General features: G+C 39.6%; 1 protein-coding gene across 1 annotated transcript in view; it reads right to left on the reverse strand.

The window, feature by feature from the left end:
* The window catches only part of csmd3b (CUB and Sushi multiple domains 3b), a 346,791-nt gene that overhangs the window by 220,450 nt on the left and 99,637 nt on the right, over positions 1-26,704 (reverse strand). Inside the window, 1 exon segment of the mRNA XM_030788642.1 lies at positions 14,645-14,839. Within this exon segment, the coding sequence (XP_030644502.1) occupies positions 14,645-14,839 (195 nt within the window).

Here is a 26,704-nt window from a genome sequence, read left to right on the forward strand (position 1 = left end):
GTGAAGACCAAATTTGGCAAAAAAAAAAAAAAAAAACAAGTGAATCTCTCTTGCTAAACAAAATCTCATGAGTTTCTTGTCCTTCCCCAGGATTGAACATCAGTAACATCCAGATGGTGAATACACTTCATGACATGACTCTTCCAAATAAATGGGTGCAATTTATTGAAAAGTACCAGAATTCTATGCCTCTCAAATCTGCATTAAAGCTAGACAAAAGTTACACTTAATAGATAAAACATCAGCTCCTCATTCCATTTAACTTTCTCTAGTCTCCTTGATCCATAACATTTAACTTTCTATGTCATAGTTTGTTATACTGGCATCCTTTTTATTTAAAAATATGTAAAAAGACACCACTGATTATGTAAAAGTGTACACTCTAGGTCATCCACCGACCCTGAGACCCACTCGTTAATTAACATATCGCCGCTGTGATTCGAACTGGCTGCAGGGCGCACTACCCTGACCAATGTCCTGCTAAACCGCATTGTCCTCTCATTTAAAGGCCTGATTACCTTAAGGGCAGAATGCAAAAGTGCAATTACTTATCAAAGCAATTGTTTGCAAGTAAAAATTATTGAAAAAAGAAAAAAGAAAAGAAAAAAGGTTGTGTTTCTGCTGCCTTGTGTGTGGGACTTTGACAGTCATGGAATTTTCGTGAAATTTTGACAATTTGGATCCAGTGGCTAACCGCTTGACGTAACGCACGGCAAAATGAATTCAAATGACATACTTTCTTGAATTTATTCAGTTATATAACTGAATCCCCATCCACATAACGTAAAAAAAACCCAAAAAAACTTTCACGGCAAAATCTCTCCGGCATGTCAGCCTTCTGTTGTATGGTTCAGTGCTTTCATCAGCATTAATCATATTAAGATCCAACAGGACGTCTGTGAAGACAATGTGAATCTGAAGATTAATACATGCTATTCACATCATAACGATTTATCACTAACTTTCATCATCCCAATCCTTTAAAGTGTAAAAATTATCCATTTGACAAAAGATTTTTTTTTTCTCTTTTTGTATCTCTAGATAAACCATACCGGTGGAAACCATAGAATAAGTGTCACTGGCAGCTGACTCATAGCCAATACTGGACATGATATAGCCCCGCTTGCTGCGCCTGAACTGATATGTTCTGAGTGACGCAAAAATGATCCCCTGTATAAAGGAGATGAGATAAGAGAAAGACAAATGGTATTCTAAATTGGCTCACTTGATGTATTGAATTCCAGGACATTTTCTCTATCACTAAATGACACATGACAATTAAAAAGCATTAGACTGGAATGAATATTGAATGAGGATATTCAGAGATGGCTGTCAACCCAACAAGAGTGAGAGAGAGAGAGAGAGTGAGCAAACGAGAATTCTTCTTGGAGAACAAATGGTAAAAGAGAGTCTTGGATGTCTTTCGTCAGTGTAGAGTCATTGATAACGTTAGCGAAGAATGTGCAGCAGAATTTTTTTTTTTTAACAAAAATTCAAAAAATAAAATCGCAGATCGAAGACCGGCAAGCGCATTTGTCCCGGGTCTGCCCAGCATGCTCTTTTTGTTCTCAGACAGTTCTACTACATCAGAACAGTTCTTCAGTCCTCAAATATGTTACGAGCATATTACAATGTCTCAGTGAAACCAAAAAGATGGTGGAAAAAAAAAAAACTGACTCTCATTACACACACAATGTTTCTTGATATCATGTGCAGTCAAAAATGGCAGCTTTGCTATCTCTCTTTTTTTTTTTCTTCTTTTGTTCTACCTCACTGTAGTGAATGATAACTTTTCCTATTTCTAAGTCATCGTCTTTCAGACTCAAACAAGCCTCAGATGAGAAACAAACTTTATTCTCTCCCTTCTCTAGCTGATATGTGATTACACAACCTAGCACGGGTCATAAAACTGAGCATAGTTAATGTCTCTCCCCACTTAAGACTGTGAATGTATTTATATCTTACATTTGGAGATGAGTTAAACCCTGTGGTGTGTCAGTGCTTGGTTACCTCAGTGCCATGATCTACCTGCCTGAAACAGGCAGTGAATGCTATTTGATTTAGTCCTAAAGTACCACTGATGCACATGGGTCTGCTTGTCCTGTCTCGTCCTCTTCCCTGCTTTTTTTTGCTAACATCTCCTCTATCTTAAAAGCTGAAATTGCCACCAAAACTCACAATGAAGATGAATAATTCATTTTTCTTAGTTATTGTTCCTGTAGACAGTAGTGAGTACACTAGCTAAAACTAACCGACTGGGAAAAGGCTTCTTGCCATACTACTGAATTTGCCCTTGCTCGCCGTTACTTCTGACAGATCCCCATAAACATTAAAGGAAGATAAACGTCAACGCCGATATGCAAATCAACCGCTGATTCCCTTCAAATGCCACAAACCCAAGCAGACTGATGTCAACACGTTGCAGCATGTGCTCCGTTGCCCAGATTGAATATCATTAACAGCGTTTATTTATTTATCCTTCATAAGCTCGGGCCAGAATGGGTCTCATTAATTATACAGGAGTTTTTATGGTTTTGCTTCATATCGTAAGGCATTAGCTTGATGCGGGTACATTATCATTAATAATAAAGACACACACTGAGCCAGGCAAATCATTCTAGCATTTTGTTTTTCAGACATATTTTATTTAAGGACTCGTTTGTAACTCAAACAGAGAGAGAGAGAGAGAGAGAGAGAGAGGGAGGGGGAGAAAAAAATAGTATATGTTTTGCAATATTTCCTAGCCTGCAGCACACTCAAATGTAGTTATGTGTCCTTAATTTTTAATACTGTATGCCGGTTTTAATATCCAAACTCCTGCTTTAATATTTAACAAAACACTCACTAGGAATTTGTGATGTTCTCCTTTATTGTATATGAAAGCTGGCGTGCAAAATGTTACTTCTAAAACAAAACTGAAATTTCCAACAAAATTTCCTCCCATAAAGGTGTTGGTGGTGCTTATATGTGTGTTCAGGTGTGTGTGTGTGTGTGTGTGTGTGTGTGTGTGTCTGTGCGCATGTTTGTATTTTTCCTGCATGTATCAATCTAAAAGGTCTTGGCCATTGTTTCGCGAAACACTTACGGGATTCCTAAACGGCAAAAAACATCTAGTGACTTACTTCTACTGACCCAAACCTCACGGCACCTCACAAATCAGAGTTTACTTTACATCTGCAACCCAGCAAATTGACTGGGGTACAGACCCAAACCGCACATTTCGCAGATTTGCAGATTGAGTCGTGACTTGGTAAACTCTTCTGGCAGTAAGCCTCCAATTTGGTGAGGGATCCCTTGGCATTGCTCTGAACATCCTGATCCATTTACAGGCTAAATAAGAATTGTAGCTTACATCAGCATTGTTCCACTGAATGCCCAGGGCATCAAAAATTGAGCAAAATATTATCTGTGACAGCATGTTGAACTCAAGAGAAAAGTTCTGCAATACCTATAGACAAACTAAAAGCTAAAAAAAAAAAATTAAATTTAACTTCAAGAGCTACAAGTATTGAGCATTTTAACACATCCACAATACAGCAACCTTATATTCAGTCTTTGGCTTAATTATATAAGTGCTTTGTAATGCAACCAGAACACATGTGACAATTAAAGAAGCTATGCAGCATCTCTCTCTCTCTCTCTCTCTCTCTCTCTCTCTCTATCTCAGTATATCTAATCCCTGGACATATAAATTATAAAAGCATAGTACTACCTAAGGTTCTAAAACAGTAATTGAGCCTACATATAAACGAAAGGGAAAAGAAACAGAGAGAGAGAGAGAGAGAGAGAGAGAGAGAAAGAGACCTAAGAACTCAGAACTGCTACTTGGAGTCCTGCTTTACTACTGTAACGCATCACCATGGCAACAGACACCCCCATGACTTTTTCACAGAGCCCAGCTGTGGGAGCTGCCTCTGAAATGGCTGCCTACAGGTCTGAGGGAGAAGGAGTAAGGTGATAAATAACTGCAAATTTACAAAAACAGCATCATTTAAACAAACAAACAAACAAAAAAATCTAAAAAGTTTTGTTTTGAATATGAGTCTATACGTAAGGACAGTGATGAGAGCGGAGTGAGAGAAAAGCCAGAGAGAAAGCTGAGCTCAGAGGAGGGGAGGATTTGTCTCCTAGCTGAGATCAAAGCTCTGTCAGAGAACTCTGTGTTTCTAAAATTAACTCTGCTAAATATAATGTCTCACTGTCATTAAGGGCCCCGCTTAAAAATAGATCAAACAGCCTCAGAGTGCCTTCCTTACAGGAGGGATCGTGGGTTCAGGTGGATAGTGAATTATTCATGGCCAACTTGATCCCAGTCCAAACAAAGCTGGGATGGCAAGCCAACATTCACTTTAAAGGCCTGACAAACATGCCGTCCCAGTAGCACATCCAAAAGTGCTGTGGTTATGTGAAAGAAAAAAAAAAAAGAAAAAGAAAAGAAAAAGAAAAAATAAATCCATTTGAGTTTAACAGAATGTCAGTTATGAATCCCCTAAGTATGGAGTAAAACAGTTGCCAAAGCGTCTCTTAAGATTAAGGTATGAGTGGAAAACACGCATGCGCGCACACACGCACCGACACATCAACACACATCCACACACACCAACACACACTCACGTGCCCCACTAAAGACTCTCTCTCTCTCTATCACACACACACACACACACACACACAAGCACACACGCATGCACGCGCACATCCACACATGTATGCATGCACCCACACACGCATGCACGCACACACACGCACGCACACAGAGAGACCGTGCATTGTTTTTACAGCATTATACCTGCGCTTGGTAATTACACGTAACTAGAAACACACAGGGACGGAGGGAGTGAAGGAGCACTTTCGTTTCTATTAATTAGAGCAGGTGTGCTCTGATACCTGACATTTAGAGCAAGGCTTGTTACAAAACATTAATTACTCACGGAGTCTCAACACAACACATCACATATTACCAGCTGTGAGTCAGCGTGTGAAAAACAATTAAGCTGAATCAAATGAAATCAAATGACCTATCTAAAATACCATCAAGGTTGTCCAACTGACACTCTGGTCAAAAAACACAAAAGAGAACGATTAGCTTCCTGCGGTACAGCTATGACAGCAAAGGCTGCACTGTTTAACTCTGGGAATGAGAGACAAGGTCTTGCAATCAGACAACATCACCTTTACCAACAAGATACGGATTAAAGCTCGTTTAACTGACCGAATATAGCAGTCATTTTGCATTACGGTCAATTTACATTCCAAAATTGCATAGGTAATATTTAACAGAAAATGATAACATAATAATCTTTGATTCATTGTGCTGGTTATTTTGACCATTTCTCTAACCTGTGTTCAGCACCATTCTTCATCACGTTTATACCCAAGCTCAATCAACACGAGTCCAAACTGACCGTGTTTCTTAATGCAGGCCAACATTACTTGTTGCTCTTATGTTGCGCTTCTGCAACTGCGGATAGAACTAAAACGTTCAGGAAGTGTGACATAAATCAGTGCCCTGCTGGCTATCATTATTAGATCTGAGTTAATGGAACACAGATAGTGTCTAAAGATTGGACTAAGCGCAAGTCCTTGAATTATGGCTTACTCCTCCACTTAGCCCCTGCTGTATGAAAAAAGACTTTGAAGTCAAAGGACTGAAAACAGTTCTTTGGTCTTAAAGAGAAATCTTCGTACAAGAGATGCAGTATATGTGGACTGTTTTGTTTTTTTGTTTTTTTTCTTTTTGGTCCATTAACAGATAGTCCATTGTAAACTTAAGGTATGATTATAGTGTAAATAATGCACTTTTGGTGTCTAGAGGTACTTTACAGAAAGAAGAAAAAATATTGAATTGTCTATCATTTTCTATGTGGGAATGTGAGTATTGAACTATTTTTTTACACTATATAAACACGACATGCTGTTTTCTTCCAACAAACTTCCATTTTCAAAGACCAGCCGTTCACCAGTTTATGCGGTGCTTACAGAGCAAGCATTGATCGCCCAGGCTATTTGGGATTCTGAAGTTTAATGCCCCTAAATCTCCTCACTGTCGCTCACAATATTTTCTTCCAATTGTGCTTGATGTGTAACCACAGTGCGAGTAGAAGAGTCGCATTTTTTTGTTTGGCGGACACACCTGGGCCCCATCTTGGTAAGTGGTTGAAATAATTACGCGTTAGCCTGTTTAATCGAACGAGATGTCTGAACGCGGGCTATATCCATTCCTCAGCGCTGAGGGCCTAGTCTAACCGAAATGATCTCATAATCACAGTCCAGAACAGACTGCATGGCCACGCACTGAACTTCAAAAGGAGAAGCAGTGTGCAGAAATCCTCATCATTTGCGTTGGTGAGAACTGAAAGTGTCCCCTTCTGATGGGTGGTTTCTGTTGTGTGACGATAAGAGACCATGGGAACAAATGATAGGCTTTATCAAATTGATATTGTCTAATTGACAAACAAACAAAACCACACTCGCGTTGTAAAGCTTCACGGCTGATCGGCCTGAATTATCTCAAAGAAACAGCCTTCGCGTCTTTTTTTTCAGGTTTCACTTTTCATATCCTTTCCTCTGCGTTTCTTTTTCTTACCTCTTTAAGGATTGGACTCATTAAATTCATTAAGTCAGTACAGCAACTGTTTTCTTTACCATAGATCCTGTAATGTAATTAGACTCAAGAAAGTACACCAGGACATGACTTCTGCAGTGAACTAAAAGAAGACTCCCTTTCACTTTAACTATTCCTGCTCATGCTTAAATAAGAGGATCACCTCATTATAAAGTAGTTTCGACATGATTTGAATCCACTTACTTTGCGGTGGATTGAGGAATTCTAGTTTTATAAGTTGTTGAAAAATTTAGCAGCTGAGTCTACCATCTCATTTGGCAAGAAGATCTTGTAAGAGATTCGGCTAAGTTTGAGCTGACCCATGTTGGAGCGGGTCAAAGCTAAGTGAAGTGTTGCCATGGTAACAAAGCTGGCAAGACCTTGAGCTTGCTTTGAGGAACCAAAAAGCCAGACTTACCATGCTAGCTCCTTAAACCTGTAATTGTGAACAGGGCCCTGTTGTACCATATTTAGAAAATGAAAACAAAGATAGCTAATGCGTGCAAGATCTGTAATACACATAATCCACAAACCACTGCCTCCTCTTGAACTGTTGCTCCACGGGTTGTTAGCATTCATGCCTTAAGCCCTTGCTAAAACACACAAAAAAAAGCATACCTTTCTATGGCCACTTGAGATGAAAAGTATTACAGCTCTTCAGACCAAACTCAGTCATAACTCTGAGAGTTGCTGAGACAGACGATTTGTAGGCCTATATTTGTCCTTTTTTTTTTTTTTTTTTGTACAATACTCCTGGCGCGGGGAAATAGATTCTCACTGCATATTAAATTTGTTTCTTTTCACAAGTATCAGCTGCTATGTGGGCTCATCATCTATGCATACATTTATTTACTGAATCACAGTGTCTGCTTGACACTATACTTACGTTATTACATAGCTCTACATATAAGTATGAAGCCAAAGACCATGCCTCACATTTATTGTTATTACCTCTGCGGAGGCCATTTGATATTTTCTAAGCGGCCTCCTCAGTCTTCTAATAGGCTGCACAGAAAAGTCTATTTCTTCACTGCACTCTGTTGATTGGAAAAGCATCCTAACTGAACGTTGCTAGAATAATACAATAGTAAGAAATGTTTTAGACCGAATCAGCTAGCAATCAGATCAAAAAAATTTTTTTAAAAAAAATGCATGCTGTCTGTGTTTGGCCTCTATCAAATGATTATATTTATTGATTAAACATATTCTGTATGATCTCCAGTGGTGATCATTTTTAATATTGAATTCTCTCACATCAGATGAGTTAAACATTTAATCTATGGGGTATATCTTAACCAAGGTTCATTCATTACTTGTTTTTTTTTTTTAGACTGAATATGGATGCTGTTATATTTGGTTATGGAAGAGGAACAGACAAAGCAGGACCAGTGATGGGGGGGGAGCAGAAACAGGGAGAGCACCAGTCACTCAAATTCTCAACAAACACTCATTTGACCCATGTCTTTGTGTAGTGCACGGCTACAACTTGCGCCCCAAATAAAAGAGGACCCTTTTGCTTGTAATTAGCCCGAGTATCAGTATCGAAACATGAAAGACACCAAAAGAGCATATGGAATGAAGAAGCTTTGCATTGAGATGGCATTAACATATGAAAGTGTGCGTCAAGGACTCGGCAATCAAGGCTCCTGTAGCCCACAATTGGGAAGAAAGAAACCAGAGATTAAAAAGGACTTCAAGCACACCGGGAATCCAAAGCCAAATCCCATTTACCCTATGGGCATTGACTGCGTACACATTCCCTAGGCTCCACATTCACACACAACATGACATTTCCATATCCCTCTATTGGATGATTGATTATAGATTATTGGAGGGGGCTGGAAGACAGTCGCTGAATATTAACCGTGTCGATGTGATAGATTATGATAAGATTTTTCTTTCTCCAACACACACACGCACACACACACACACACACACACATATATATGTATATATGTATATGTATGTATGTATATATGCACACTCATATACATATATATGAAATCAACGTTTAAGAAATGCACCAAACTGCCTTTGAATGCAACTGCCGTCTCTTAGCTGGTATGCTGCATGCTTGGCAAAAAAAGGACTTGGGTGTCAGTTTGCATTTCTGCAGACTTGCTGGAATTGGTGTGGGATTTACATGTATAAGCAGGTCGTCCCATACGGTTGTCAAAGCCACTCAGAGAGTGGGCATGAGAAGCACGTTTCTGATGGTCAATGCCGAGCGCTCCTGAACTCTTCACAAAAGCCTCTGTCAAAATTAAAGTCGGCCAGGACACATCAAAAAGTCTCCCTTTATGAATAATCAGTGGCTTAGTGCATCTCAGAGAATCCCGTCCGACAAATGGGATCGTTTAAAGCCGTCAAAATTAATTAACCCATTCCTGACCTTGACCATGTCTGCGCCCAGTTAAAGCTGCCCCCTCTGAGAAAAGGTCATTTATTTGTACTTATCAATGTTTTTCAGGTAAAATAATTATGTTGACCTCACTTAGCAGCTCTTTTAGACGTTTTGTTCATAAGCTCTAATATAAAAACAAAGGAAGTACAAAAGTATATCAAAGTCCCAGTTACAGGCAACCCTATCTCTGACATTGAGGTGATTTTGCTCTTGTGTAAGTGTAAACGATACTATAGCTGTTCAGTTAGCTTAGCAATGAAATGGACCAAGCAGAAGTGGAGTGGAGTGGAAAATCTGCATCACAGTCACATGCATTATAACAAGCAAGTTTCTTTGTGACCTCCAAATGCCATGTTGATTGATTATCGCATTTTAGAGTAATACGCAGCATTATCCTGAAAGATTAGCTTTTCTAGTAAGTGGCCTGCTAATCAGCCATTTATTGAAGTGATCACTTTTCTTTTTCAAACCTTAAATCAGACTCCATCGCACATGCTCATACATATCACTTGGGGTGGAGACGCTACATTTTTTAGTGATCGGTGCGTGCCTGTCTATAGCTTCACTATTGTGTCACTGATCTATGTGAAATATAGGGGTAAGGCTTTCTTTCCAAAAATTTGGAAATTTTGCATAGTTGTTGCAGCACCTCCTGTTGTCTAAAAGTAACATCCACAAACTAATGACTATTTGTGCTTGCCTAAGTCACTTTGGACAAAATGGAGGGGAAAGGATGACCGTTTAAAGTTTGTAGTGTTTACAAGGCGGCCATAATGCCACATTCAAGGAGCCTCCAGTATGTATAATCATTAAAACACCCCCATTTAACAGGTGTGCCAAGTATCGTAAGTTTTCACTGTGGGTTTTGATGTGGTTATTTTCTATTAAGAAAAAGAAGAGGAACGAAAAAGAAAAGCTACTTAGCGATGTCTCCTTAATTACGGACCGGAGCACTCGCTCAGTCGATGCGCGATGGCGTTCGAAAAAGAGGGCGAACTTTGCCCTCACAGTGCTCTTAACCTTTCTGAGAGCCGTGAGAGCAGGGAGGGCAATCAAATGATGAGCTTGTTTTGCATCCGATTCTCATTTGTGGAAAGGACATTATTGAAGCCAACGGAGCACGTAGCAAATTTGAAGCTCTGAGTTAGATGATGGCATTTTTCAGCTGTCTGATTAAAAGAACTGTACCGATGTCCTCTAGCGTGAAGTACGGATATGCCTCTTATTTATTAGCAGCTCCAAATTTATAGGGCCAGAGTAGCACAGACCTCAGTATGTTAATAAAACACTGAAAGCCTGCCTGGAAGTAGTCCAGATTCAAAGTGTCTTGTTTTCTTTGTGTGTGTGTGTGTGTGTGTGTGCCTATATGTGAGCCACACAAATAGCTATGATCCATTTTTCATAAGACTTTTGAGTACATTTCACTGGAGTCTGCCACTATAAAAATTCCACTAGCCAAAACTGACAAAAGAATTGCATTTTTGTCACTACGCAATTACCAAAGTATGAATCTTTGGCATGAACTACAAATCCTAGCAAAAGTTCAAATCAGCTTTAAACCTCCTTGAATAGAAAAGGAGAAATGCACCTGTATGTTTCTGGTGCGATTTTTGGAATTTTGTTATCTAAATCCAAACAGGGAGGAACATTTCTTGGTGAGGATTAAGGAGACACACAGTGGAACACTCAGGTACCCTCAGGCACAGATACACACATTCAGAGTGTTCCCTGGTAACTCAACCACTGAGAGTGCTCACCCCAACAGAATGAGAAATTTCAGAGGGTATCACACTGGCCTGGCTACCTGCGCTATGGTGTTGTCATGCCAATTTCACGGTTTCACATCAACTCTGCTGTGGGCACCAACGTATCAAACGCAAACATCCAAAGCATTTCTGAAAGCTTGGCAGCAAAGGAAAAAAAAAAAAAAAAGAATAATAACAGAAAGCATTTCAAAGCTCCTAAATAAAGAGGCCACGAGGAAAGTATCAGAAAAGAAGGACTGTGGTCTTCTGAACTGAATCAGTCTTTTTTTTTTGCGTACAGAAATGACACATTACAAGAGTGACAGTCATCCAATCATACCATCCATAATTCAAATTCAAATTCTCCACCCTTTTGACCATTTGGATTTTAAAAGAAAAAAAAAATGGAATTTTTATTTTGTTTATTAATTTGTTTAATTGATACATGGGAGTGTTGTGATGCAGAGTGTTGTGTTGGTCTTTATCAGCTGTATTGGAGATTGGCTTGATTTCCTTTAGTATCTATATGGTTTTAAACATGAGATTTCAGTTGTTTATGACCTGACCTATAAATATCCTTACTGAGGAACTGCAGTATAATTCTGACAATTTTCACACCCCAGGATACAATGTCACACATTCATGTAATTTGAATGTACGCTCACCGCATTTACGAGCTAGGTCCTGTTTAACATTGTTTTTAATAGAAAAGTAATTATACGGGGAAAGAACATCTAAGGAATATTTGTATTATATTGTTAAATTAGCAATGTGATTCTGAGAATAATGAGGTTGAATTTAATATGTAGCTCCCACAAACATAATGCAGAATTTTTAATGGTCATTAACATATCCCTTAGTCCTTCACTCTGAATGAGATTTAGTGCTAAATTATAAAAAAAGGAGAGGCAATCAGTATTGTAAAGCAGCGGAAGCAGGTTGCAGTTATGCCAATGGAGTTAATGGTAAAAATTCAGAACTTCGCTAATTAATAATGATAATATTCAAACTGGTGATATTTTCTTCAGTTTATAAATATCACAGAAATAAATTGCTCCACATTCTGTAAGAGTTGACTTGACCATCGTTCAGAGTTTATGTGGCGATAACATGACATTTTGTTATGTAAGCATAACAGAGGGGTTTTACTGCACATAGTTACAGAGCACACTCTGACCCTTCAAAATCTCCAAAGATGTATCACGAATATATTTTTATGACTCTGGAAGAGGTTAAACCAAAGTGCAAAGAAACTGAGTTTCTCTGGGGCACAAAGCGCATCCATAATGCAATTAAAACTGCAAACTAAAAGCACCAGAGGACTGGAGATATTCTTTAGAGCTTTTTTACCATCAGCTTGCGTGGGTCTAGAGATGCATACATTATGGAATTTTTAGCATAACATTGACATTTGAAAAAGTGAAAGGTCCTTTAATTTAAGGTTTAAATGGGATTTTTTTTTGTATTTCTCTCCGTTAAATGAGCTCTAAATTAGAGGATTCAGAAAAAAAAAGGGATGGGATGACCCTTGTCTAGTTCGTAAAGTATTCAGCATTTTTGATTTAACCATTCACTGGACCCGGACGAGATACAATCTGATGCCAAGATTCTGTGATTCCAATATCTCGTGGTTCTATTCAAACATGTTTGATTTCTCATTGATATTCAGTCATTATAAATTACTAAAAAGAATACATGATAGCAAAGCACAGCGCTGGGCAGGAGTCCAGTCCCAGTGATCAGCAAGAACACTCATGAATATTCATGAGCCATATCAGCTCAAAGAAACTTAGCAATCCTTTACAGTCAAAACACATTCAAGCATACATTCTAGCATGTACAGAATATTACGTGTTTGTGAATCCAACAACAGCACCAGCTGTGTAGTTGTCCCTTTCAACTTCACTCATACAGAGCTCTTATTCATGATTCATGTCAAATCTGTTTTTCTTTTTTTTTCTTTTTTTTTTGCATGTTGTGGTCGTACAGGGAGGTACATGCTCGAAACATATTTTATTGTGAGAGTCCAGGAACAAATCGATTGGTTGGCATGCCAAAGGTGTTCTGACAGGTGCTCCTTAAGATTCCCATCACATCTGTGCGGGAAATGGGCAGTTCCCTCTCACAGAGATACACAAGGCAGGAAAGCGACCCCAGTCTGAATTTACATTTCAAGATGGGCCTTAAGGAGGCCGGACGTGGGTGTAAATATTCATGCAAAAGGTGTGCGAAAGGACATTTCCAGTCTCTGAATAATTTACCATATTAATGCCCCTCTCTCATTAAAAATGAGGGAGCCATTTCATGTTTTCTGTTGCGCGATTGTTTGACTATGCTATGACGTGTTAAGCTATCATATGTTAGCATGCATGTTTCCATGAACCCCCGAGAACGTGATATGGATCCAAACCCATGCTGTAACTGTCTGAATTTCAATTTTTCCAAACCATTAAAATTTCAGCGTAAGCACACATGCCTCCATGTCGAAGGTGACCAACACAATCCTGCATTCATTCATTCTGGGTCAAACAATTAGTGCATTATGCAGCAGACAGTTGCAAATGTGGCTTGATGTCATATCCTTTGTGGTATACAAGCATGTTCTAATGTGGTAACAGGGAACACTGTTAAAGACTTATGCCCCTAAAGTAGCCTCATTTTCCCAATTAGTGGTGCTCCTGGAAACCTACATACATCCTCTAAAACATACATCCTCTAAAACTCATTTGTGATAAGTTATTACCTCCTGGACTGTCATCCAAAGTAGAGTAGTAGCCCTGTTCACTGAAATCAGACTTCTGACTCTACCTCCTCTTTTTTTTTTTCTTTGAATCCACAAAAAAATGACAAGTGAAAAAGTGAAAGCAGGAAGCTCAATCCCAACTTGCTATGTTATTGTTGCTTTTTTTTTTTTTTTTTATTCTATCCTGGCAGTAGAAGCACTGTCATCACCCAGCGGGATTTCTTAAAACAACCATTGTTTAGAGTTTTAACACAATCCCAGAGCAAAGCTCTTTCTCTCACTCTCGCTCTCTTTTTTTCTGTCTTTTTTTTTTCCCAGTGTACCGAAGGCCATTTGCTGTGCGAGTCTCGTTTGCTTTGTAATTTGCGTCTAACCAAAGCAAAAACATGATGCAGATGCTGTCATTTCAAACCCTCCATTCAATGCAGCCCAGGCTAAAAAGGACCACCTATGGAGGGAAGCCTATTTCAGAATGGTCATGGATAATGCTCGCTGTAATTGGCCTGAATGTGGGCCCATAAATCTCTGTGCATTTAAAGCAAAGGTACAGGCTAGCTTCTCGGGTTCGTTTTCGCTTCAGGATGGAGGGAACGTTATGAGTAAATCTATGGAAGCTTCCAGAAAGAGATGCCTTCAGTTCATACACATTATTGCGACTGCCCAAGCCTTGCTAGTGCAATATTACCACTCTCTGGTGTAAGGGTTATTTCGTTGTGTTCCATTAGATACCTTGTTTGTTTCAATTGTTTTTTAATGTGCTTGCCATGTTCCTGAGTCTTGTCACCCTCCTCATAGCCAAAGCGTGAATATTTTATTGCATGACCTCGGGAAAACAATAGTTATGATTCATGATGTGAAAGCAGTGAATACAAGCTTTAGAAAGAAAGGACCGTATAAACCTACTGGGAACAACCTGTTCTCACCCTGACAGACTTTTATTTTAAGGCTTTCTTCTTATCCCAACATGCGTACTTCAAGAAAGACACTGCACAGACAAACCCATGCAAAACAACATACAACCACCACTTCAGACACACACACACACATACATTCAGGCGCGCACACACACACTCACACACACACATACACACACATGCAGTGGGTGTGCCATGCATCAGTCGCATAGTAGGTTTTCCGTGCCCGGATCTTACCTCGGCATATGGGCACAGGGAAGTCCCAGACGGCAGCATTGCCTGCGTTGGTCACGCACGTTAGCTGGGGATGGCCGTCCAAAACGTAGCCTGTTACGCAGCTGTAGCGTATCTTGTCGCCCACGTTGAAACGTGTCCCGTACAGGATGCCTTTAGGCGGGACACCTGGGTTCCCACAGGAACTGCTCTGAAGCTCTGTGAGGGAGGAGAAAAAAAAAAGAGTTATTAGATATTTTGGCTGATATTTTACCACACGTATGACGGTCATTTCTAGCTTAATCAACCCGAACTTTGCTTGAAATGTTAGCCTGCATACACAAAGTCAGGCAATGTTTTATTTTACAGTCAACTAATTAACAGGTATTAACTAGGAAATGAGATAGTAATAAAATACAATTATTAGTACAGGAAGTACTTAATAATTTCCTGGTAGGTACATAGAAACTTACTAGCAACCTAGATTGCAACAACCCTAACCTTAAACCTGACCCTGACCCTAACCCTAACCCAACCCAAACCCTAACCATCTAGTTTCCTAGTAGGTTTCCACGTACTTTCTAGATTATAACGTAGTACTTCTATACATTTCTAACGGGTACTTTCTGAATAGCAATATATTGTTGCCACCTAGTTTCCTAGTAGGTTTCTATGTACTTGCCAGGAAATTATTTATTTACTTCCTATCCAGTTTTTTTTTTTGGCACTTTCCTAATAACCGTATTTTTATTACCATCTCATTTCCTAGTGGACTGTACAATAAAGCATTACTGAAAGTAACTGGGCTCCTACTTGATACTTGTTATAAAGAATTTGTTGTACTACAGTTCATCTTCTGACATTAGTTCTTTGTGTCCAATAACCTTGACAAATCTGTCATAACTTGTGAGGAGTTCAGTTGTTTTCTTCAAAGTGTACCAGTCAATGATTATCTGGAATGAAATCATAGTGTTCTTCAGTAAAAAGACAGGATGTCATATTGCATACTGATATAGTTTGCCTTATGTTATAGATGCAGGCTTCATTTTCAAGTTGTCATGACTCAGTGCATTATTTCCACGGGACTGGAGTCAGTGCGGTACTAGCTCTGTTACATATGGTAGTAATACTATAGAGGTGAGGATACAACTCATGCCGTCACAAGAAATCATAGTCTAAGACCAGGCCTCTGCTGCATACCAAGAGTACAGAAACACTCAGAGAGAGGGAGCAAATGTGTGTGTGGGTGTGTGTGTGTGTGTGTGTGTGTGAGCGTGTGAGGGAGAGATTGTGTGTGTGTGTGTGTGTGTGTGGAGCAAAGAGTATAAAGTGTACCTGCATTTGTGGGTGAGTGAGAAAGTCAATATGAGAAAATGAATGTGTGTGATATGGTGCAGTGTGTGTATGTATGTGCGTCAGAGAGTGAGAGAGAAGAAAAGAGAGAAAGAGAGCGAGAGAGAGAGAGAGAGAGAAAGGAGAGAGAGAGAGACTGACTATCCTCTGTCCTCCAGTAACACATCCCTCTCATTATGTCAGCTGTAACCCACAAGCTTGGGTGGCAGCCATGTTACCTAACTCAAGGCCATGGTTAAAGCCCTGGCATGCTAGCCTGGCTTGCCTGTCTAACACAAATATTTCAAACATTCTGCTTCAACAATACAGCCAATTTAAGCTTTTTATGTGGGTGTTTATAGGCTGTAAACCGGTCCTCTTATCGGGCCCCTTTATTCCTGGGAAGTCAACAAACAATGGTAACAAAGGTAATTAAGGTACTGGCCGTTCTGCTGACGCACATTTGGAGTGACCCGGCCAGACTCTGGACCTCGGTCAAAAAGCTCTCCGATTTAACAGCTACTGATCCAAGTTATCCATGTAAGACAGATGAAAGCAGCCAGTCGGACTAATCAGCAGACAAGGTCTGTTTGCTAGCCATTTCCGATTGGTGATGAGAAAAGGAGGGATGGATGGATGGATGGTACACCTAGCAGAGATCAAACTGGTCGATCCTTCCACTGAAAGTAGGACAGTCCCACTTTCATCTCATGTCCAGTGAAATATTGGATGGATAGCACACCTGACGTTTTGAGTGGATCAAAGTATACAGCACCAGTGAAGTGGTGGAAACCATACCGATGTGTAATTCAGTGGGGAATGTCTTAAAACAATCATGTTTAAATTTTTTATATTGACCAGATCATTCGCATTTTTTAATCAATACAGCCCTACTGGCTTGCTTCAGAGAAATCCGAAGAACTCAACTTGCTATTCCGTAACGCCTGGCGTTAAACAACGTTAGGCCTTTGATTGTGAAACAGTAGAAGCTGATGGAAATTTTTTTATTATTTTTTTTTTTCTGCTGGGGCGTTCTTGCCGTCATTGATCCTTTCATTGATCACGGTGAACCCGAGCAGTCATCTGAAACATGTAAGACCAAAACCTCTCCACAGGAGACCCTCTCAGATACCCAGGCAATTATAAAACCTGTCTGTGCATTGAATATCGGTTCAAAGGTGCCGCAGAAGGTCAGTTATGATCAGGGAGATGGATGTTTCTATTACATGCGTAACGTAGAGATAATTAATAATTACTCCGCCAGGAGCATTCTCAACCGCATGTGTAAAATGCAAGCGCAAGCTGTCAAAAACACCTTTGTTAATCAAAGAGTTTTTCAATGGAATGGTGTTACTCAACTAACCAGACTTGCCCTTTGGATTTACTTAAGGGGGGAGGGGGCTCAGATTTTTTATGTTTTAGCATTTTTTGATCGTTCCTCAATGTAAGCAGTGTAGACAATGTTTCAGCATTAATTTTGCTGATGTGAACTATTTCCGTACCCAGCCATTATCCAAAGAGCTTCTTTCGACAATAATAATGCATGCTGTTCGCAATGGTATGTTTTCTGAGTTGTATGTGTTAAACCGATATAAGATGCTGTCAGGTGTCTCACTGGATACATAATTGCCTGTTTCTCTCTCAGCATCTTGACTATGTCGATGTACTCGATAATGAAGATGTATAATGAGTTGGTGAACATCGCCAACTCCATAGCAGAGAGCAGCCAAGGGTGAACTCCGAACAAAGCCTCACAGTTGTCTGTCACGGCTCTTATGCACTACACCATAACTGATAACAACACCAGGTATCTGTCTGCCAGCTCGACTCATTTAATGTTCCTAATTACTTTACAGTAGGTACTGCAAAAGGATGGCCAGACACCGGGGAAAAATTTGAGACCGAGGTCAAACTGTGACGTTGAGGTATTAGACATCTCGAGTTTTATCAGCTCTTAATCAAATTTTAAGTTTTCAGTGCAAAGCAGTCAGTCATTTCACTGAAAGCTAGAGTCATGACAGACTGGAACAAAACAGAATGAAGCTTGTTAATTATTATTGTTATTATTATTATTATTATTATTATTATTATTATTATTATTATTATTATAATTTAGTTGAGTCACTCATTTCTAAAGAACTAGAAAACTGTTTGGCTGTACAGATTTAAGTTTACTAGAGCAGGTCGAAATGACAGCAGTATTTCAGAGTGATAAAACAGTTTGATTCATTAAAGCCACATAGCTTTGTGTGGCCCTTGATTCAAATAAATTTTTATATTTTTTGTACCACTTACAGAGAGACGCTGCTTCTACCTAGACCCTAATCATCGAGTAAAGCCATGGAGGTTTGGGTTGGCTTATTCTGAGGGGTTACGCCAGCTGTCACCACACGAGCCAGTGGGTAAAAGTGAAACGTCAACAGCGTCAAAAGAAAGTGTTTGGAAACGTCCAAAGTAAAGTTACTCAAGCTGCACAAACAGTGCTGTGCTTCTGCACTTTAAATTCTTCTAAAAAAAAAAAAAAAAAGTTCAAGATATGTATTTGACTGAACTCTGTTCTGTGCTAAAGTAATCAATAATACAATGTTAAAATATCATGCCATGTTGTCTCCAAAAAAAAAAAAAAAAAAGAAAAAAAAAATCGACTGAGTTGCCTCGTACCACTGAATTTTAAATATATCTAGTTTCAAAGAGCTCAATTTAATTTAAGCTGGACACACCTAAAACATCTCAATTATTCGTTTTAGCCACAGGACACAGGAAATGAGGGATATGTCATCCATCAGCTCTTATGTGTCAGATATGGGAAAGTAGCACATCAGAATGATTAAACATAAAGGATAAAGGTGATAATCCCGAGTCAGCACAACAGGTCTTTGAAACACTTGAAGCCTGTCAATTGTGTCGTTTACAGCTTTGATGAATCACTCACATTTGTCATTGAGCCTGAGGGGAACACCAATAAAATGAAAATGAAAGTTCCAGCACATCAAGGAAAAGGACAAGACCAGATACTGCTACCGATGAAGTATTCAGAAAAATGCTTTTGGCCATGTTAAAGTGTGTGGCTAAGCTTTATTTCCTCAGTATTACAATATTTGCTGACCAAAAACACACACACACACACACACACACACACGTACATCATATTGATTCTGGTCACATAATCAAAAAAAAAAATTGCGACCGCAACAAACAATCACATGATGAAGTGTTGTCTTCACACTTATTCTCACCAACTACGTCAGGTAATCATAGTGTACCATGACATCTCTTGGAAAAAAAATGTGTTGGAGCCTCATACCAAATGCGACACTTCCAATTTGCTCTGTCCACAGCTTCAAAATCTAAGTCCAAATAACCATACGTAGGGATTTCTGTATAACTGAACCAGATGTGGTAGTTGAGTAGGAACAAGAAGAAGACTTCAGCAATGAACTTTCATTCATAGTTTACATGAGGCTCCTCACGTTGAGTCTTCAAGCATGATTTGGTAAAGGTTACAGATCTTCATCGTAATCTCCCTTGCTAAGCCGGTGAGACATCGAGTCGTGCTCTGGAGAGCTCCTGGCCTTCTCCCATGGTCTGAGATCCTCTGTACCGAGGAGCAGTGTGAGATAGTGAATAACAGAGAGATAACATCTAAGCTCGCTAATGCCCCTCACAATCCCTTCTCCACGGCACCCCAAAGAGAACCCCAGAAGAAAGATCACTCTTGTACCTATTTAAAGAGTCACCATTAGAGGCCGATTAGCCAGGGACTTTGAAATGGCTTAAAAAACTGGACAAATCTCTCCTTCAGTAATATTTCGACTGATCCGAATAAAACAGCATGCTGTTGCCGTTGAATAATGAGCTGGTATCTTGAGCCACTTATTTTGAATTGACATTTGTGAATAAGTCACAGATCCACCATGGCTGTAAAGGGGTGATAAAGAAAGGATCTTTTTCAAATATATATTTGATGTATCTGAGGAGGTTTCATTTGACCGCGTTCATTTAATTAGCACTTTTCCTAACGAGTGGCCTCTCACTATCACACAGCTACGTTGGCTAGGTAAGAGCCAAAAAAAAAAGCATGAATCAAGTGAAATCGGTTAGGATGTCTGAAGCATGTGAAATGACCGGGAATCACTTAAAAACCTCAGGTATGGATTTGTCCGTGATATAGAGAAGAAATGGACAGAATGTCAGTGAAGAATGTCAAAGCTGCCGATGCACTGCACGTTTTTGATTTCTTCTTCTTCTTCTTCTTTTTTTTTTTTTTTTGTAAAAGTTCATGAGGTATTACAACTGAAAGGGGGAAAAAACTTCAGAGAAGTCAGTACCTGTCAGCTTTTTTTGGACACCCCCTCATGCTACGTCCATATCTGCAAATGTAAAATTAAAGAGGTCTGGGCACTGCACAGAGGCACCTCAGCCAGAGGCAGACGGAGTTGAGGTGAGAGTGATTTATCTGTTATGGCAGTACTGTTCATGCATGACATGCCTCTGGCACAAAGTTTACTTAAGATTAAAACCCTGACAGTTTTTTTTTTTTTTTTTTTTTTTTGAAAATTTGACAAAGAGAAATCAAGATTCGAACATAAAGATGCCCCCTCTGAGAGGAGTGATGCGAAGCTAACACTTTTTTTTTTTTTTTTTTTTAAGAATTCTGCTTTTCATTTAGATCTGAAAACAAGAAAAAAAATATAAAAAGATTGAAAAAGCACCAAAAAAAAAAAAAAAAAAAAAAAAATCAGCCGCATGGACACACGGGGAAAAATGTTCCGAAATTTCAGCGTAGGGGAAATCAGAGATGCAGTTTGCTTGTTCTGCAAAATTTCAAAAGTTTTCTGAAGTGTGTTCTTGGATGACGAAGCTCTCCTCTTTTTCATACCACAACCACAAGAGTCTCTACCTGAGCTGCAGGAGAACGTCACCGGCTGACAGGCGTTGGAAGGGAGATGCTGCGTTCGTAGTGCTGGAATTGCCCCCCCCCCCCATTCCCCACCACCCTCAATAGCATGCTTATCTACAGAACCTCGTTTAGACTGGCCATCCATCTCCTTCGACGCAGACTTGGATGGGGCAATGAGATTGGAGGCGTATCATTGCCAAGACTCTTCTTTTGGTGACAGGGCATTTCTTCAATGTTCCATCCAGAGCACTGGCTAATACGGGGTCCATCGATTGAGTTCGAAAGCCCTCCGCGGACTTTAGAGTCATGTTTGGTAAAGCCCAAGATGTGGTCAAACGCAATGACAGGAAGTGGTCTGTCCTCAGGATCCAAGAAAATTTCATACGTCAGATGTCGAACACGTGTTTAACTGGAAATAGTGGGATTTTTTTTTTCAGGTATTTCTGGGTTTATTTATCAGTTGCATGCTTTACCAAAAAGCTATGGTAATCAAAAACAAGATTTCTGGCTATCTCTCTGTTTCTTGGTGCATTGCACACTTGGCTTGGGAAACTGACTGAAATGCACGCACTGTATCTCTTTTCCATACCAATGTTTGTTTACTAATGTGTATGTGTGTGAATGTATATGTATGCATACATATTTAAGCTTCACGTTGTGGGTATAAGAGGACATTATTCCTCTGAATACACGTATGTAAATGTAAATGTGCTGGAGGATGCGGTAAACCTCTCCTTGGTTCAAATGGACTTTTCAGTGCAGTAAATTCACAGAGATATGGTCACGACCTTATATGTTTACTCTGAGCATTTTACTGTTTTATCTCATCAATATTTAATGAGCCAAAAGACTGTGAAAACAAACGTGAGACAAACCAAACATGTACAAAGCAAAGGGCTGGCCGGAAGGGAACAGATATTTGTATGGACTTCTATTAAACCTGAAGGACGCCCAAGACTGAGTTCAACCGACTGAGACAAAGCACTAAACCAAAAATAAATAACTAAACAAACAAATAAACAACTAAGTAAATAAATAAATAAAACTGGGAACCAAAGCAGTGGCTCTAACATCTGATGTTTTATAATTACCCCCTTATATGAATGTCCACACACATCAATTTCCTGGAACAGCTGTCTTCCCTCGTTACGCTGGTGATTTAAGACTAACAAGAGTCTCTCCCCATGCTCAGGGCGATTTTCCGTTTCACTCTGACAAATAGGACTCCACCACAGTCAAGTGCTACACAACATTCACAGCAAAAGAAAGAAAGAAAGAACGAAAGAAAGAAGAAGAAGAAAGAAAGAAAGAAAGAAAGAAAGAAAGAAAGAAAGAAAGCGAAAAAAAAGTCCAAACACCAACCACACTCAACCCTTAAAGGACCAGTGCAACGACAAGAACCACATATCTCAGGACAGTGGCAAAAGACCACTGAACTTCTGGACCCTTCAAGGCGTGCTCAGGTACAATATAAGAACATGAAATGATGGAGGAGGTCAGGATCCCAGACTCGTTCTCATGTTATTTAAGGCTGAACTGTCAGGTAGTGAAATTGAGAGAAATCGATGTTGATTAGTGCTGGAGTGGAGATGCAGCTGATCTTCGGCCCTACCCAATTTTCAGCTTTCTGTTAATAGAACGATAATCTTTTAACACTGTTTTGCTTTTAACATAAAATGATAATGAGCAAGATAATTACTGAACACTATTCTGCTCTTAATGTAACCTGTGCTACCCAATCATGGACAATAATCCAACAATTGACCTTATGATAGCACTCTGATTGGCTTGTTGCTGCACCATTTGGAAAGCTGAAATGGATAGCAACAGTTGCTAACATGAGCCGTTCCACCATCAAAGCAAAATTAAACTCCATATCTAACTATGCAACGCCATTACTTAGATTAACAACAAGTTGAAAGGTATTTTATGCGCAGTTAACAAGGTATGCTCCAGAAAAGAAACATGTCAAAAGAACTTATTAAAATGACAACAGAAATTGGTAAATATAACGTTCATTTTCGCTCAAGTTGCATATCAGAATAGACTTAATTTACATAAAAGTCAGAAAAATCTTTCCAGTACCTCTGTAAAGCTCCCAAATTTGGTTTTAATGAGGGCTGACCTTAGACCCTGATGAAATGGGGAGGTGGGGGCATTATTACATTTGGCAGTGACCTTGCTTCAACTGCTGTCCCATGCATGAACTGTACTTCTGTAGTGGACTTACCTTAATTCTGGTCTCGTCCTCACACACTCTCAGAGCACAGCACTTTCACCTAAAACCCCTTACCCACCAGTGCACCAGAGTTCAGACAAGTGGCATAAACATAACCAGTGGGCCAAATTGCGCATCTGCTGCCAGAGAAAACACATAATAGGGGCCATTCCCTCTTTTCATTAACACATTTATAACTATATTGCCGGCCTGAAAAGATACGCATTTCTCTGACATTCCCCCGTCTGGCTGAGCTATTCCCTCTAACTGACATTTTTTTTTTCAATGTTTGTCCCTAGATAAGCAATTATAAGCTCAGCTCCTTACCAGGCAGGGACAGAGAAGAGAGGGAGGGGAAAAAAAATGAAAAGTAAGCAGTGCAAACACGAAAAAGAGGCCTTCCAGGCACACTTTCAATCATACTTCATTGTTGTGACGGATGACACTGCAAACTGGGAGATTGGAAAGGAGAAAAAAATGAAGGAGGCACTTGCAGTTTGAGCTAGAGAGAGAGAGAGAGAGAGAGAGAGAGAGATTGGGCCCATGTTGAGAAATTGGTATTTTGGAGATGAGAACCATAAGATGATTCATATCAGTAGCTATGGATAATGCACGACACAAAAGGGGGCCAATCCACACTTTCTGCTCCCAGTGGCAAACACCAAACAATTGATCATCTTCAGCCACCCCTAGCTTTGTTTTGGAATGTTGTTCTGAAATGACCTCATTAAGAACAAATTTCCCCCCAGTGCACTATCAGGATACAACGCTCCTACACATCAAAGTTCCATTGATAGAAAATGCCAGAGACACTGCACAGTGTCAAAAGTTATCTTCTAGAAAGCGCAACAACAGGAAATGACAGCTGTTTCTGTCTCTGTGTGTATGTGTGTGTGTGTGTGTGGACCCGTGTAAGATTGTGCTGGATTATTGGGTACATGGCCTGCATCACTCTTCCGTTTTTGTGTCCCTCTCCAGTGAACCAAAGCTTTAACCTACTTTGATCATTAGCCTGCTGAGATCAGAAGACCAAAGGTAAGGCTGCCTTTTTTGTAACCCTGGACAAAAGATGAAAGAGAGGATAAGAAGGCCGTGATTACTTTCTTTCCTTCCCCTTTTTTCTCCCCATCCCCCTTATGTTTCCATTCACCTAGCTCCTCAGTAGCGCAGGGTTTCGCATTGGTAGTCATAAACTATGACGACATTTTGACCTCTTTGCTCCTTGATGTCATCGACGGGACCCGAAAGATCATCGTGCAGCTCATTTGCATATCGACCTGTTGAGGAAGGACGAGTAAAACCCGTCTCACGTTGCTATGGAAGCGCTGCGATACCGGGTCCTGACAGCGCAGTGACAGGGTTGAACGCTAATGGTCTCCCATCTTGGCATCTGCCTCAGTCGCTCTGCCACTCTCTTTGATTCGCCTCACAGAGGGTCCTCGCTGCTTTTTTGATCAGGCTAAGAAAAGACGCCTTGCCTCCTCTTGTCCCTCAGACTAATTGCGGGAAGCTTTTTATCTTGTTTTCTTTTTCGTCTCTGCAGTCCACGTAGGTATAATTAAGAAACTTAAGACAATTTATTATCTGAGATAACACTTTTTCCATTTTATACCCTATTGGAAATGCCAAATTGCTTCGAGTCTCTCATAAATCTCTCTCCAAAAAGGTGACCACTTTAGTTAATGCTGCCGAAGTTAACAGCTGAAATATCGTGTGTTTGCACAGAATGCCGCTAATTAACTTAGTAAACAAGACTCTGATGTGCATTAGGACTTTGAGATTTCAAAAGCATGACAGACCATTGTCTGTTTCCAGTTTAAGATTCTGTGTCCAATTAAGCAGCTGCAATAGCAGCTGTCAAGCCATGATACTTTGGCATTTGACCAGGGAGGGAGCGACCTGAGAATTCCCCAAGACATAGGTCAGGAACCCGTGGCATTACAGTCATGCTTGAAGCTTTTAAGGATTTTATATAGCTCTCCATTTCTGCAAAGTGTTACAGAAAATTCTTTTTTTTATAAAATAACATAATTTCTGAGGTCATTTTAAAATAATCAGAAATGGTAAAATTCATTGTATATTACAACTGCATGACATCAAATATTACACTAAATATGATAATGAATAATTAAGATGTAATTATTTTCACGAATAACCAGCAGTTCATTTTCCATCTATTTCTTATCAAAGTAGAACAGCCCTAAATGTGTGGAAGTCATGGTGCATAAACTTTATAAAAGTTTCACCATGATTCATCATCCCCCTCCACCGTTGCCGCTGTTCTTGCTGTGAACCTTTTGGATATCATTTCCACATAAAACCGGTTGGATGAAAACATCCAAGTATAATGTTTAATGTCTCTCTGCAGCGTTTGCGGAGCAAAAGACAGTTTTCATATGGCGAGTGGAGAAGATGTGTGGGTGTTCCTTTAGTTTCGGCCTGAACAGATGGATCAATATAAGTACATGGATGCATCTGATTTCACGATATGATTTCATTTTTATTCAATGTCTTATTTCACAGGTATATTATTTCCAAGCTGTTTAATGTTTTCTTAACATTTGCAGTGTCACTGGGGTGTTAGAAACTGGTAGTGAAATAGATAAGAAGGTTCAGTGTCACCCAGTTCAGCTTCAGTGCCATTGTATGTAATCATCAGGACTACAGCCAACACATGACAGACAGCAATCCTCAGTATAAGCAATGCTAAAATTGGAATCCATCTCTAATATGCTTGGCAATAAATTTTGTTTTGATTCCTTTTGAAAATAACAAGATAGCAATCTCAGCGGCAACAAAATATGAAGTTCCACCGTGAAATGACCTAGTTCTTTCAAAGTGAAATATATATATATATATATATATATATATATATATATATATGTATATATATATATTTTTTTTTTTGTGCACATGCTATTTTAAACTTATTGAAGATCTGCTAACAAAATCACACAAATGCACACACACACACACACACACACACACACACACACACACACGCATGCACACACACATATACACAAGCATATACACATGTATACACACACAAATCCACACACACACACACACACACACACACACACACACACACACACACACACACACTACGAGCAGCCCAGGTCTTGTTATAGAGGAGACAATGAAAGATATTTCTGGAGGTTGTGAGACATCTGCTCTCTCTAAGCAATTATCAGGATTATGAAAGAAAGGCCAGTGTCCTGACGCTCCGATTCCTCTGACCCTTGCTGACCTAGTCAGACAGCAACAGCGCTTGTTAGACACTGCCTGGACTTTGCTTTGAGGGACTGCACACACTCCTGGAACAGCAAAGAAAGACAAAAAAAAAAAAAGAGAAAGAAAAAGAAAAACTCAACCGTAAAATTCAGAGTCTAGTCAGTCGACTGAGATTTGTAGTAATTACATCAAATCAAATTAACAAAGTCCATCATTTTCCAAAAGCAAATTTGAGCAACAAACCAAAAGCAGTCAGAGACTGACTGGAAGAAGCTGAAAATGTGATGCAAACTGACATTGGGATGTGGTGTGTCTGGAAAGACGTCATCTCCACGCTAGGACAGTGGGTTTGGCTTCAGTACGTTTGTTTTTTAGGTTTTGGGTTTTGGTATGTATG

This window comes from Chanos chanos, chromosome 12 (assembly GCF_902362185.1).
Source record: "Chanos chanos chromosome 12, fChaCha1.1, whole genome shotgun sequence".
NCBI lineage: Eukaryota > Metazoa > Chordata > Actinopteri > Gonorynchiformes > Chanidae > Chanos > Chanos chanos.